The sequence below is a fragment of the Alligator mississippiensis genome, chromosome 6, assembly GCF_030867095.1.
Source record: "Alligator mississippiensis isolate rAllMis1 chromosome 6, rAllMis1, whole genome shotgun sequence".
Classification (NCBI taxonomy): Eukaryota; Metazoa; Chordata; order Crocodylia; family Alligatoridae; genus Alligator; species Alligator mississippiensis.
In genome coordinates this window covers 98,163,398-98,179,537 of record NC_081829.1, presented here as the reverse complement: position 1 = coordinate 98,179,537, position 16,140 = coordinate 98,163,398, and the positions used below count along the sequence as shown (strand labels likewise).

At 47.2% G+C, this 16,140-nt stretch overlaps 1 protein-coding gene across 2 annotated transcripts in view; it reads right to left on the bottom strand.

Annotated features, from left to right (window-relative positions):
• Window positions 1-16,140, bottom strand: part of SH3PXD2A (SH3 and PX domains 2A) — a 333,629-nt gene that overhangs the window by 250,631 nt on the left and 66,858 nt on the right. For both annotated transcript variants that reach the window (XM_019485993.2, XM_006273659.4), the window contains exon 3: window positions 3,761-3,841. In XM_019485993.2, the coding sequence (XP_019341538.1) occupies window positions 3,761-3,841 (81 nt within the window). The remainder of the gene's footprint in view (window positions 1-3,760; window positions 3,842-16,140) is intronic.

Genomic DNA, 16,140 nt, shown 5'->3' with positions numbered 1-16,140 from the left:
CGCTCCTGATCTGTGCCCAATACGTCACAAACGTTTGGCTGAAATCACTCAGCAGAGGCCAGGCCATGCAAGCAAGCGTTGGTTTTTTGCAGTCATTGCTCTGGGCTTCCTGCAAAGGCCAAGCCAGCTGACCCAGCTCTAAATAGGCACCTAATTATGTGGGCAGACTTTTGGCCTTTTGACTCCTTTGCCACCTGGTTTGATCCACGTTCATCAGTGGGTGTGACTGCCATCAATTAAATCAAGTTATCACCACGTTGTTGAGTTGAATCCTGATGTTATACATTTCTAGCCCTCCACAGAGAGATCAAGGGAGGAAGAGTTACTTCATCAAGCATCACAAGGCAGATATCTGCCTGTTCAGCAACCTACGGTTTACAGCATGTATAAAGATCCTGCTCTATTAATATCTTTAAAAACACATTAGCCCGGCTGCCAATCACATACACCTGTGCACCTCGAGGGGAAAGCTGGTGATATTTACTCTCACAGCCATGAAGCAGATGCCAGCTCCCAATACCGGCAGGGTTAAAAAGAGTAAGATTTACTAGAAATCATTTTGGAGACATGGCATCTAGCAGACAGGGGGGTCTCAACCTGATGAGCCATTTCCCACTGAGACTGCAATTAGGAAAGAATGAGCTTTTTAAGGAGGGATGGAGTCGTAGCATCAAAATTAATTATTTGTATTCCTTTCTCCTCCTCCCCGTGGCTGCTAGGCGGGCTCCCCCTCGAGTGCGATCGGGTATCACTGTCAACATCAGGCGCTGCAGCTCTAATTAAGTCATTACAAGCATTCGTTGTTATTCTACTTCCATTCAGGAGCAAAAACAAACACAGCAAAGGCCAGGACTGCCGAAATATCGCAGACACAATAGGACAAGAGAGGCTGGCAGAGGGCTGAAACCTCCAGCTGCTCTGGACACGCACAGGGCCTGTGAATTAGCTCCCCAAGCTCTCACTCTCTGGTTTAAGGGCTGTAAAGGGCACCAGAGAAGAGCCAAGAATGACCAAATTATGCAAGGACACAATGCTTTACTGGTACTTCCCAGCATGGAGGCCAGTCCAATCCCAGGATGTGGCATGTGGATGCGGACCTCTCCTTCTTGCCCCCCACCATGAGAAATAAGGAGATATTGCCCCCCATCAGGAAGGGGGGCTAGGGCTGTCACTCCAATCAGAGTATGGCTAAAAACTAGAGGAAAAACATTAGACCCTGGGCAATTAGGACAGGCCCCAGCAGCAGCCCTAGAGCCAGGAGCTCGCCCCAGGTGGACATCTCCCTTTCAGCACCCGCTGGCTAGCATGCAGAGTTGGGGACATGGGTCTTGCCCTCCTCAGTCACCCGCTCTGGAGTAGTGAGAGGGCCTTCCCCGATGCCCTGCTACTGGGTTTGTGTCTGCCTCATCATAGCTTCTGCTGAAGCTCCAAAAGAGCTGATCTTATATTTGAAATCCCTGATGGGGAGCAGTTTGTGGAATGATAATGAAAGAGGGAAGGCCCTTCCCATGCCTCAGTCCCGGAGATGCTCAGAGGCAGCAAGCTGCCGCGCTGCACGCTTTTTATCACCAATGCAGTGATCCTCAACCAGGGGACAATGAGGTTCTTTCAAGGGTGCCATGCAACGTTACCATCATTAGGTGCAGAAATATGATTCACAAGGTAAACTCAGGGATTTCAAATAGGGATTCACGGTGTCCGAGCTGTTCTGCCCTGTTGTGGGCCCTTGCTCTATTATTTTTCTGTAGGCAAAAAAAAAAGGAGTGAAAACTAAGAGCTGGCCTTTTTCATGGGATGCCTCAAGTCTAAAAAGGTTGAGAATCACTGCACTAATGTCTGATTCACATGACCAAAATGTACCCTCCCTTGGCATTTGAGTAGCACCTTCCTGCTAGGTTTCAAAGCACCTGGTAAATGCATTGCCTCCCTTCTACATGAGATGCCCAGCAGTCAAGCGAGTTGGCTGGGGATACTCAGCGACCCACCGGCAGAGCTGGATGAGGCCACATCTGGGCTGACTTGGAGCTCTCTCCTTCTCTCCTTGAGGAGCGTTGCGATTTCCTTTCTTATCCCAGTGCCCTTCAGCCTGGCACAGCCAGTGACTCCCAAAATCCCTGGGAGGGAAAAGGGTTAAGGCAGGGAATTTCATTACTTTCTTGTAGTATTTTTGACTGGGGGGGAGACGCGTTGGGCAGGCAGGAGTTTTCCACTGGCGCTGGGCCCCCTCACACTTATCAATGGGACCTTTCAGGACTCCCTCTCCCTGATTGAGACATCATTTCCTGTCCAACACACTAACCCCATTGATAACTTCAGCCTGATGGGAACTTTTCAGACCTACCAGGAAAGGCCAGGAGACCCAGAAGAACAGAGACATGAAAAGAGAATGAGAGTTAAAAAAAAAGAAAAGGGAAAGAGAGAGAAAGAAACCACTTTGGCCATAACCCTTGCACCAATCACAAAACCCCACCGACTAGAAACCTGTCCATCACTGGACAGGCACTGTGCAAGTCCCAGAGACACAGCTACACCTGGGGCTCAGTGATCGAGCCATTGGTACTGGCCACGCTACAAGCTTTATTGCTGCCCATGGAAAGAGTGTGGGTGGGGAGGAGAAGGGAAGCATAAAAGGAGACTCAGAAAAGATGATAAATGTTCCTTTTTCTGCCTCCTTTCCATGTCTTCTCATCCGTACAGCAAGCTAGGGATTTGGGTGGCTCCATATTAAGGTCAAGCTCTCAGATGGAGAAATCAAGGCATGATTACCTGCATTTTTCAAGGCTGATGAGCAATTCTGGATGGCAATCTATATGCCCTTCCAGCGAGGCCGAATGTGGAAATCTAGCCTCTTTGCAACAACTCAGAGTAGGCATGCAAAAAATGAAGCTCCCAAGTAAAGAACCTGTTTCTCACATACTTATCTTGACAAATAGGTTTGACCACATCTTTCTTAGATGCCATGGCCTGGCTCAAGCTCCAGCTCTTTCATAACTTATTATGTTCCTTCTAAGCTGTTGCAAGAGTAATGAGAGCCCTTCTGTTAGCACCCTAATAAACTGTATGCTGATGGCTGGATGTGGGCAAATGTACAGGTCACTTTAGAAACATGTTTTTCCCCACTTACACTGGATGCGATTAGAGAAGTAACAATGAAATCAGGCATTTATCAGCACCCCAGCGCTCACACGCGTCCCACAGTGAGGAGGCATGTTCTGGTGCTGAAAGCGGAGTGGAGGTCAGGACTCAGAGGGTGGTAGGGGAGCAGGGTGCCCCAAACTGTCAAATGGAAGGATGGTTTAATGGTTAGAACAGGGGCCTGGTCCCGGCACAGTGAGCAGGATGCTCGCTTCACATTTTCAAAAGCATCCAAGAGTCATTGGATGCCCAAATTTCAAACACCTCAGGCCTGGTTTACAAGGGGGCTGGGGCACCCCCAGATACTACTGAAGACTTACGGAGCCGCAGATGTTTAGCACTCCTGCAACACAGGCCTGACATGTTTAAAGCAAGGCACCCAAGCTACTCCTGAAAATGTCAACTCTAAATTCTCTGGGGCTCAGTCTGCCCACCAGCAAAGTAGGAAGAATACTGGTCCTGCCAACCTGACATCCCACAAGGAGTAATCAAAGTCTGCAAAGCACTTCGAGATCACGAGGTGTGAGCCTGAAGCCTGATTTCATTCTGTCACTACCATGTGGTGGAAACACATACAGCACAAATGTAGGAGAAAAGTTTTGCAGAAAGAAAAACAAACCATTACCTGCAGGTCAAAGAATTTGCTGTATCTTCGGTAGATGATCTGGGAAGTCGAGTCAGACCACACGACATTTATGATGTACACCTGGTTGGACAGAGAGAAAATAAAAAGTCAGTTTGGTATCTAAGGCACTCAGAAGCATTGGCCACAATTCAAAAGGCAGAGTCCCGGAGACGAAGAGCTGTGTCTATGCAAGGCACACTTGGCAGGCTCCTCACCCCGGGCTGACTGGAAGAAGCAGTGTGCTGCACCATCAGTTAGCCCAAATTCAAGCTGCTGCTCTGCCATGCACTCACCCAAAGCTTTCAGAGGGCTCCTAGGATAATGCCAAGTGCTATTTCCCATACAGCAGTCTCCCACCAGTTCACATGAGCAATACCCCATGATATGCTTTGCCTGGGATTGAAGTTTGGTGAAGGGATTGGCAAGCCCCTTCTACTCCGCTGCCCTAAGTCTACAGGAGAACAGGCTCATTGCTGAACCTGGGAGCAGAAGAGCTGCTCCACTCCATCCCGAGCTCCCATGAGGGAGGCAGCAAGACTTTACCTAGACCTTTCAGAACCTAAAAAATGCCATTTACTGGCTCTAACTATCAGTCTATCTGTCCCAGTACCCTGGTCTCACATAGTGGCAGAGTGGCTGTGGAGGGGGAAAAAGGAGGTGAACAGGGCATGTTCTGAATTTTCCACCCCTTCTTCCTCTCCTGTTGCAGCTTCCAGCATTCAGAGATTTAGGAAGAAGTTCCGACGCAGAAGCTGCAGCCTTATGTTCAACATTTTGGTCCAACTGGTCCAATCTCCTTTTGAAATGGGTTCAGCTACCGCCCTCCACAACATCTTGCAGCAATGAGTTCCATGAAGTGATTACTTGGTGCATGAAGAAGAACTTCCTTGTGTTAGGTTTAAACCTACTACCTAATAGTTTAATTTTACATGCTCTAGTTGTAGTACTGCAAGAGATCATAAATAATAAATCCCCTTTTTCCTCTGCACCATTTAATACTTTGTGAACCTCTATCATGCCCCTTCAAGCACTGAAGCAGACATGTCCTAGCCTAGTTAGTCTCTCTTCATATGGCAGCCCCTCCATCCCTGCTGCCCTTCTTTGTACCTTTTCTAGGTCTTTAATATTCTTTTTACGGCACAGGGACCAAAACTGCACATAGTCTTCAAGGTGCAAACACACCATTGATGTATCGAGAGGCATAATAATACTTTTTTGGCTCATTTACAATTCCCTTCTTAATAATTCTTAACATTTGATTTGCCTTTTGCTGTTAAACACTGAGCTGATGGTTTAAATGAACTGTCCAAAATTGCTCCAAGATCTTTTTTCCTGAGTGGTAACAGGTAATACAGAGCCCATCGCTGTGTATGAACATTTTGGGTTATTCTATACCTACTCTGCTTTCTGCCTATTTTTCCCCTCCTATGTGCATCACGTTACACTCTTCATTATTAGAGAACAGGGTTTATGCAGAGGATGTAAAGGAAAAATGGTTTCAAAGGAAGCCCCAGTCCCAAAGGGAGTGGGAGTGCAGCTGTCATTGCAGAAGGAATGGCATATTCCAGGGCTGCTGCATGTCCCCCCGACTTCCAGGGACACGCAGCATTTCCAATCTGCTCTTCATGACTCCTTCACAGGCAGCCCAAGCCTCTCTGCCTGGAGGAGTTTCCAAGGAAACTCTGCCAGCCTCGCTTCATGGCGTTACAACCATACAGCACTTGCAAGTTGGATGCAGAGAGGACACAACACAGCCCTACACCAAACTCACAAGCTACAGTTCAACCCTGCAGCATATTAGGAAATACAACAGATGGTGGATTACCAATGCCTTATGCCTTAGGGCATAGCTTGCACCTGTGCAATGTGGACGTACAACAGCCAGGCTAGAGAGGGCAGTGCCTTCCTCTCTATTGGAGCTGGCAAAAGTCATAACATAAATTGTAAGGCTGGGATGAATCTAGACCGGAGGCCTCCTCCTCAAGCCCTGGCCCCACCATGACTACTCCAGAGGCAATGGTTTTATACGGTGAAATGCTTCAACAAGGAGATGCTCCCACTGCCATCCCCTTGGCTCCCCTGCACCTCCGCAAATATGGGAGGGGAAACAGGCCAAACTCTATTCGCAGGCACATCCACTCCATGGGCCAAATCTGATGCAAAGGTAAAAATATCACAATCTGCTATCCGTCAGTTTATGGCCGCTGTTCCTCGTAACCCAGAGAGGCGCCCTGGTAAACAGAGTGTCCCCTGTTCCCTGCTGACCACCCCGTGTGGATGAGTTTGTACACAGCCACAAGATCACCTCTCGGCCTTCTCTTGCGGAGGCTGAAGAGATTCAGGTCCCTCGGTCTGTCTTCACAGGATCTCACCTGCAGGCCCTCAGCCACGCGAGTAGCCCTCCCTCCGGCTGCTCTCCATGCTGCAGGGCTGCACTCCTGCCCGCCTGCGTGGCGCGCTGCGGCTGCGCACAAGGTGGCGGATAAATGCCCCGTGCATATCAGCCACATCAGCCAAAAAAAAGCCGATTGCTGATATTGTCAATTTTCCTTATATCTTGGGACCGGTGCATCACTGCACCGCTATTAAATACCCGCCGTGTTTTAGAGACCCTGTTCATTCACCTGCCGTGTGAACTTGAATGGTCTGAGGTCATTCAATCATCACAGTCATTCAATCCTACCTCCTAAATTTGACCTCTTAATACCAAACGTGTTAATCAATTATTATATCTAGACAAATTGCTGCCTGCTAATTAGATCTTCTGTTAGGAACATTTCAGTTGTTTTATTTTAGAAATGTCGGCACTTTTCAACCTATAGTATTTTATGCAGATGCTTGCTCAGTGAAGTAAGGTCCCCTCTCCAAGCTGCTGCAAATTCAGCTTGACAGGCGGATCTTGCTGTTCGTGAGTCATTAAAAAAAGATGCAGTACGTCCTTGGGGGTTTTATCTGTTGCTAATACCCACTAATCAGTGTGATTTTATCAGCTACTTAATGCCAACCTCAAGATTTCCCAACTGCATAGTAAAAACAGCAAAATAAGTATACCCTTTACTACCTACACAGAGCAGGGAGGAGAAAAGATTACTTCCTACAGTACTTGGAGACGCACTGAAATGTCACCAGGTTCAGCTTTATCATCAGATGCTGTGTTTTCGGTGGAGAATGTCCAGCTCTAGCTGGCACAAATCCAGACAGTAACCTGAAGTCTTTGTTCACATGCTGCTGCTTTTTCCATCAGCCAAGATGATACTTCATAGTCTATGATGAGGTGAGGGTGGTTTCTAAAGGGCTGGGATAGCAGGAAGAGGCAGATGAGAGCCCTTGAAAAGTCAAAGGTCATGCAGCCATTAAGAACAGCCGGCATCTGCATGCAGTAGACTAGCATTTACCTTCTTACTTGCTTTGTTGCCATAAAAATGAAAGTCTCTGGTACAAAAGGTGTGGGAATTCAGTGTTATGAAGACAGAGGCTCGTTTCCATCCCATCTCACAGCTTATTTAAAATCTACACGCAATAAAACCTTTGCCCAGCCTCATTCTTGTAGGGATTTTTAGACCTGTATTCAAAGCAGGATCTCGGACACTCACAGCTATGTAGGTTAGTCCACTCAGCACGGCACAAGATCTACCCAACCGGACGCAAACCGCAAAGCCCTATGGGAAATTCAGAGACTGGACTGAACCTGGGACTCTGAATTCAGACCGTCCTGAACACTGAGAGTGGAAGAGGGCAGGCCTTTCTCTCTCTGCCTCCCAGGCCACATAAAGGAAATATTGGATCCTAAGACTACTTACAGCATGGGTCACCATGCCATGCCCCAGGAACAGTTACACTCTGGCTAGAATTTCACACTCTCCTTCACAGTTAGTGAGGAAAGAAACCTCATTTTTTGTAAACTTAGAAAAGCCAATGGCACTTTATCGTGCATCAGCAGATGCATGACAAATAGGTCCAGGGAGGTGATACTTCCCCTCTATCGGGTGCTGGTCAAACCGCAGTTGGAGTACTGCGTGCAATTCTGGGCGCCGCACTTCAAGAAGGATGCGGATAACCTGGAGAGGGTCCAGAGAAGGGCAACTCGTATGGTCAAGGGCCTGCAGACCAAGCCCTACGAGGAGAGACTAGAGAAACTGGACCTTTTCAGCCTCCACAAGAGAAGGTTGAGAGGTGGCCTTGTGGCTGCCTATAAGTTCATCACGGGGGCACAGAAGGGAATTGGTGAGGATTTATTCACCAAGGCGCCCCCGGGGGTTACAAGAAACAATGGCCACAAGCTAGCAGAGAGCAGATTTAGATTGGACATTAGGAAGAACTTCTTCACGGTTCGAGTGGCCAAGGTCTGGAACGGGCTCCCAAGGGAGGTGGTGCTCTCCCCTACCCTGGGGGTCTTCAAGAGGAGGTTAGACGAGTATCTAGCTGGGGTCATCTAGACCCAGCACTCTTTCCTGCTTATGCAGGGGGTCGGACTTGATGATCTATTGAGGTCCCTTCCGACCCTAACATCTATGAATCTATAATGATCTAATCGCATGACTCCAGCAGCTGGAGCTCTGGACATGTGCCTATGACTTAATCTGCTCTGAACATGACCAGACTTCTAGGAAGATCTGATTCTGATCCAATTCCAGACCCAAGCTCCACGGCTCTGGCCTTGTTCTGCTTTCTGACATCTCAAAAGGCCCTACATGGTTGTGTGAAGTTCCCCAGGGTTGTGAAATCAGCCTGCTGACGTTGGAAACAGTCTCAGGACTGGTGGTTGCTGCCACAAAATTAGGTCACTTTTCAGCAGGAGAGTCACCCAGGAGCTGCAAAAGCTTGGCAACCCCACTGCTGATGAAAGACTATTTCCAAACGCAGCCCGCGGCACCTCAGGTGAGGAGCTGTTCTCGCCAGCAGGCTCCAAAGAGCGGTGAACAGAGGAACAGATCCAGCATAGAAGAAAGAAGAAACCAAAGCCAGTTAAATGATGAGAAGTGGAGAGAATCTCTCCTGGGTTCGCCATGCTATTGTTATGCTGGTTTAAACAAATCCTGGATGCGGAGGCTGAAGCAGACTGCACAGGTGCCGAGTGTCTGGCTTTTTGATGAAACAGATGTTGTTTCGCAGACATCCCTCTCTACAGCTTGAGTTTCCATTACCAACAGGGGAAATGTAACTGAGAAGCAGCCAGGGCGACCCCCGGGTCTAACGGATAAAAGTTGCACGCATCTAACACTTGAAACCGGAGCAGAAATGCGATGAGACTGGAAGGAAGGAATCTGATGGCAGCAAAAGGCTGCCTTATTTACGGCATGCGGGCAGAGGCAAGCTGCGCTAGTAGGGGCATCTGCACAGCAGGCCAGATTTTCAGATGAGTACAGCTCCATGGCCATCAGCATGCTTTTCACTGTTTCCAAAGTGGTACTTTGCAGAGCAAACAGCAGACCCAGTGCCAAAGAGCTTTACAAGCCAGTTAACCACACAAAAGGGAGGGCGAAGGGGCTGGAATAGAGATGGTACCTTCCCTGGACCCTGTCCACTACCTTCCTGTGCAGAGCTTGTCCTCTTAAAAGTGATGCTCTAGCCTTAAAATCATGCCTGTAGTGCATGTCTTTCACTCCAGATCCAATCTGCACCGTTTACAATAGCATCTTTTCTCCAGCGGCTAGTCCTGGACATGCTGCTGAGGATCCCAGAGTCAAGCTGCGTTCTTATCGATTCACAAATCGCCAGGAATATTGATGCTTTAAGCACAGGCAGTAACAGTCGTCCTGATGAAGGGCACACTGGAACACACTCCAGCTCCATTTCCCAGGCGCTAGCGAGAGTCACAAAAGCAGCAAACAGAAAGTCTGTACAGTAAATCAACTGGCCAACATGCCTCTGAGAACACAGGAGACCGGCTGAGTAAGGGGGGGTACTAGAGAAGATGCTCCAGTCCATTACACCCGTTGAATGCCAGATGTCTAAAGACAGTGGACTAGCACCACTGTCCTCCAGTGGTGAGCAGTTGCCTGTATTGAAAGGTTTAAGGAACAGCGCAGCCTGCATCTGTGCAGGGGGACAGTCTGGATGACCCTCGAGGTCCCTCCCAGATCTTGGATTCCCAACCCAGACGGAGGGACATCCGAGCATCGACTGTCTGCAAGTGCAAAGCCACCAGGGTGACAGACCAAGTAATACACCAAAACAGAGCAGGCTGTTAAGAGAGAGAGAGAGAGGCCTCCCTACAAGTGAAATCCCCCTCTCCCTTTGTGCAGAGAACCCACCTGAGCCCCATGTGCCATCTGAGCCCTGTTTTGCAAGTGAGCTCAGAAATCCTCCATGCTGGATGGAGGCACTGCACCTAAAATTGACTGCTCAAGAGATATTGAGTAACAGGTTCACTAGGATGTCCACAGAAACAGGTTAAGAAGCTCCATATGCATCCAGACTTGAAACACCAACAACACATCGTGCTAAAAGGGTTTAATACCCTTTCTTTTTAAGCAATTGCCTTGTTCACCACAGCCCATTTCTACTGAGAAGGTGCATTTACACGTGCGATTTACCGTAGACTAATTTGCTGCACAGTAAAGTGTCACCATCTACATGTGCGCGGCAATTAGGATGGCATAGACTAATTTACTGTGCCATTGGGTAGTCCCATCAGACACAAGTACTATCTGACGGCAGAGTAAATTACTGTGCTTAACCATGCATGTAGATGGTGACATTCAGATGAGTTTACTCCAGCTCAAATTGTGCTGGAGTCTATTCAGTAGCATTAATTGCACATGTAGATGCTCCCAGCAGCACTTAAATGGGTCTTATGTAGTAATTGGAGTGACCAGCCACAATGCTGCTATATTTATTTGTTAATTCACATACCAATTGGAGCCCTAGCAACCAAGCGCCATTTCTGATGGGGGCACAAAACAGGATCAGCTGCCCACAGTGGGGCAATGGGAAATACCCACCGAGAAGGTACTCAACAAGAAGAGCCAGGCTGGAGTGGCACACATACTCCGCAATCTGCAGATTGTGCACAGGAAGGTTGGTAACCCACAGCCTGCTGCTCACACCTCAGCTCTGGGTACCTCCCTCCTGAACACAGGAAAGCCATATTTACAGAGGCAGGAACTGAGCTGGGTCGTGGAATTGGATCGATTCTGCTGTCGTTCCCACCCCTGCAACTCAGCCAAATTTTGCCTCTTCTGGACTAAGCTTCTTGCTTAGGTTGTTAAATGATTTTGTTTCAAGGGACTCTGCATGCCCCCTTCCTCTAGCACGAGTAGAACAAGCCGGCATGCACGCAGCTACAGGAGTTCTCCGAGCGCCTACATGCAGGCTGCACCGGCTGCATGTGCATGGGCTGGGAAGTCACAGCATAGGTATAAGGCCCGATACAGTACCGATTTGTATTTCCCTCTCCAGGGCGTGTCTACTCGCCTGTATTTACTTTTTCTGTGTGTGAGGAAGCTGTTTGTGTGGCTGAAATACCTTGAGACCTGCTCTTCCACCATACAGGCACTGACATACTATGAGAGAGCTCATTATTTCAGCCCTGTCTTTAGCCCCTTTGGAGCAATAAAGAAGCCAGCTGACAAACATAAATACCGTTACCGCAGGTTTATGTGGCTTCTGATGGAACTTGGTTGCTGGGTCTTACTAATGAATGGATGCCTCCAAATCTGCAGAGGACTTAAGAGCAGAGGCAGGAAGAGACTGCATCTTCAAAACAAAGGAGAATGATCTAATTAAGCATACGCAGCACAGAGTGCTCAACAAAGTTGTTGCTTTAGCGCCTCCTTCTACCTGGTTCCCTGCTGGTGCTGTTTGAATGCTAAAGCTTTTCGGCAAGTTGCTTGTGTTTCTTAACCCAGTGGGTGGCCAATACAGCCTGCTGCCGGAGAGATGCCAGAATTGCTAATGAATGCAACAGCAGAGAGATTTCTCCCCAAGAAGAGAGAGAAAAAACTCACATCCAGCATTTCGATGTATGTTGCTCAGATTAGTTTCAGCCTGGAGAGCTTGCCCAGACACAAAAGTTGTGCCAATTTATTTACCACCTTGTTGGGTTTCTGAAGTGAGAGTGTTAATATGAGCACTCAAACTGGGTGAAGACAAGCTCTGAGAGATATCGCTGAGTACAGAAGTTCAATGGGCCAACTAGGAATGGAAAAAGGTGCCTGTAGTGCCGTTACTCAGAGTGATATACTCGGAGAAATGTAATATATCTCATCCGGCGCACTGAATGCCCTACAGGAGAAACCAAACAACAAGCGCGTACTGCAATGAATGCACACCGAAAATCTATCAAAGTCAAAAATACCCAATTATCTGTGGGTGCACATTCCTCACAGGACACCCACTCTCTCTCCAATCTCTCGGTTTTAATCCTCAAAGGGAATTTACAAAATACCTTTTGTAGATGAGCCTACGGACTTCACTTCATAAATCTACTGGATACAAAAAAAATGGAGACATGGATTTATGGCACATTATAATGCGTCTGCCATCCAAAAACCCCAGGTAACCTCACAACACTTTACCGGCTACATTTTATCTCCTGGTCACATTCCCCCCCACCTACCAGTCTCACACCTATTAACTCCTATCCCCTTTAATCTTCCCTGCCAGGCATTTGCATTTTCACAGACCCACATTTTGCATATTGGCTTAAGCTTCTATTCAACCCCAGAGAGAAGACATACACCAGCAGACTCTCCCTATGCTAAAGAAGGTCGCCTGTGCTTGAAAGCTTGCAAAGAACAATTTTCCCAGCTATTCAGTTGATCTAATAAAATATATCACATTTACACAAACAACCTTATTGCTGAGTATAGAAGTTCATCGGGCCAACTCGAAAGGGAAAAAGGTGCTTATGATGCTGTTACTCAGATTAAGTTATTTCAGGCAAAAGCTCTACATGTTTTATGTTCCTAATTCCTCCCAAACTTTAATCTTGAAGAGGCAGGGGATGAGGAGCAAGGAAGAGTTAGTTAAAAATGTCTTCTTTGTTTGTAAAACTGCATGAGCCTCATTTCCTCTGCTGCTACTCAATACACAAGAAAAACTCCTGTAACACACTGTAGGGTGCAAGTATCAGTGGGGAATAGAGAGATGAGAGATTCAAAACACTCAACACTGACCCAAGTCTGCTCCCCCTGCTGCCAACTGGCCTATTAAAAAGACAAATGTTGAACAATTTTGAAAAACCCCACTTCAAATTATGATTAATTGCTTTTAAAACCTGAACTATTAACAAAATTACACAGTCACTCAAACAGCACCGAAGTCGATTCAGTAAAGGCAACCTCTGGATTAAGTTGAGTCCAGGTAAAGCTGGGTTCAGCTCCTGTGATTTAAATCTGTTTTCAATTGACTTCTGTTTGTAGTGGAACAACAGAGCTGCTCTGGTGCCCACTGGGAAGATTTTAATGGATTTCAGGAGCACTAGGTCAGGCCTCATAAGAACTGATGTGGTCACTAAAGTATCAGGAAGATATGGACAAATGAAAGGAAATTAAGATAATAGCAACACAACTGATTAAGGAGCACGAGGGATGGACTTACAGAAAAATGAAAAAAATTGTATGCGAAATTTCCCCACACTGAAAACCCATGGATGCTTCGCCGTTGATTACACTGGATTCAGGATGTCAACAGGCATAACGTGACTGAACAACTCCTAACAGTGGCATGTTTGCAGTCATATGAAGGGCGGAAATCAAAGAGGTAAAAGGGATATAGGCTGTAGCCATATTGGCCTACAGGCAAAACAAATCCAAACTCTGGGTAGAAGTGATATCTTTTATTAGACAAACTAGATATTTGCAAAAAAAAAAAAAAAATTATTTATTTGTAAGCTTTCGGGCACACTCGCCCTTCTTCAGGCATAGGAGAACACACTTTTACAATCTTTGCATTCTCCTATACCTGAAGAGGGGTGAGCGTGCCTGAAAGCTTGCAAATAAACACTTGTATTTGGAAATATCTAACTGATCTAATAAAAGATATCACCTCTTCCCAGAGTTCTGATTCTAACGAGGTAAAAGGAATTTCAGGGCTGCCCAGGAGAGTAAGGCTGGAAGCACTGGGTTAGAATTAAGCAGAAGAGTGAGAATGGCTACCTCCTCAATACTTTAAGTCAGCAGCCAGCAACCTTGACAAGCCATGGGCTGAACTACCTGGCTCCATCAGCGTATCACCACTGGGGCCTTTTCCTCAGCCCACACCAGGGCTAAGCAGTTGGGAGCTGTGCCCACATTGCCACCACCTCTCTCTGCCCCTTACTCCCTGGCTGCGGCATGAGCGCAGCTTCCATCAGCAATGAGCGGCACAGGGGCTGGGAAGCCGGACACTACAGCCGGGAAAAAGGGGAGAAGTGGCAGCAGCGCTGGCACAGCTGGAAGTTGGCTACCCCCACACTGCTCCTCACTCCCAGCCCCAGCACGGGCACAGGCAAAGCCCTCCGGCCATGTGGACACGCAAATGGACAATGTACCGGGTCTCTGTGTAATAGATCTGCTCTCACGTCACATTCAAACTCAAGAGCTGCAATAACAGCAGCAAAAACCATTGCTCATGCAGTATTCACAGAGTTGTTAAATAAAATGTAAGGGTAGGATGTAAATCTGCCCTCAGTTGCACAGGGGCTGTAAATCTGGCATACCCCTATAGACTGGGGAGAAAAGTTGGGCCAAATGATGTTACATAGGTGAAACCAAGGTCAGATTTGGCCTGTTAAGTCTGTATTTCTGGTTATGAGGCATGACCCAGAAATATCCCATTCTGGGATGGGATGCCAGAGCATTTCCCTGAATGCCAGAGCTTTCAGGGAAAGGTAGAAATGCACAAGTCTTACTTGTATATGGAGCGTATTGGATACAGAAACAATTAGGGCATGGTTTACATGGACCATATAATGACACTTAATCACTTCTCAATGAAGTGTCCCGAACGGTTCTAGAGGGCATTTCTTCCATTATCTTTCTTTGGCTGCGAACAGACATAACCCTTGTGCCGCCATAAACATTTTTGTGATGGCACAAAACCCAAGTGAACAGATGTCCTTGCTCCTCGTCACACCCCAAATACCCAAAATTGTGAGCGCAACAATTCTTAGTAACAGTTTCTAATGCCTTCTCACAGTGGATGCCTGTTCTTTTATGGTGCGAGAGCACAGGCAGGCTGGGCCTGTCTACACTCTCCAAGTGCCTCATACCAGCACTTCTGGGGTCCAGTCCTGAGGGAAAACAGCCCTGGGTGCCTGGCCCTGACCCATGGCGTGCTTCTGCAAGCAGGGATTGGGGAAGCCCATCTTGTACGCTCCACGCTTGTAGATGCATGCCTTGGGAATTCTCCTGGTAATACACACACACACATATACACACTCTATTACACAGTACCTTAGTGCAAGTGTCCTGGTACTCATATATATATGTAGAGTACCAGGCCACTTACACTACGGTACTGTCACCACCACAGATCCCTGGGTACTGAGCACGCCTTGCAAGTGTTAGAAAACATGTTACAACACAATTCAGCAATTCCTGTTTCACACCATTTCATCACTGATGGTTTTGCATCGTCTGGGTGAATCAGCAGTTACACCACTACAACAAATCCCAGCACAGACCAATCCACCAATTCAACGTGCATGAATGTTGCTGCTCCATCAGGCGCTAGCCTCGTCATTGTTCCTGTTCTGCAGCAACACTCAGATGCAATTTATAGTAATATGGACATCTTCCAGCTTTGATTTTTAACCTTGCAAACGACCCCAAAATGTAACGTTGGAGCAGCGGAACAAGGGCCTGGGAAAGGCATGAGTATAGCTGCAAAACTCCTCCAGGCCCTTGAAGAACAATGGCAAGTCTCTGGGGATATTCCTATTCCAAATAATGGAAACTCTTCAGGGAGCGACCCACAGAATGGCCAGATCTTTTTTTCTTTCCTTTTTGAGTAGAGGGGAAAGGAAAGTTCATGTAAACTGAGAGACCCCCAGATTCACAGAGGCTGAACGGGTGGGTACAACCCTGCAGCATGCAAAAACTGGAAGCAGGTCTGAAGATTTGCATCTTCTTTATATGGTTCAGTTTCTGGTGGAAAAGTAAGCGCTTATAAGAAACGTGTGGGGAAAAGGGAGCAAGTCTTTCATACAACTTCAAGCACAAATGAGAAAGATGGGAATTTTGGTTCTCAAATTTAAAACGATAAGACCTAGGGCATAGTCTAAACCTACCTTCATCCTCAGCAGGCACTGTATCAGGAAATTTAAAAGACAATAGGTGCATCTACACGTGCGCTTTACTGCAGAGTTGACTAATTAGCTCCACACTAAAGCATCACCATCTACATGTACGCCAGTATTAGGGTGCAATAAATTAACTAACTCTGTCATAAGATAG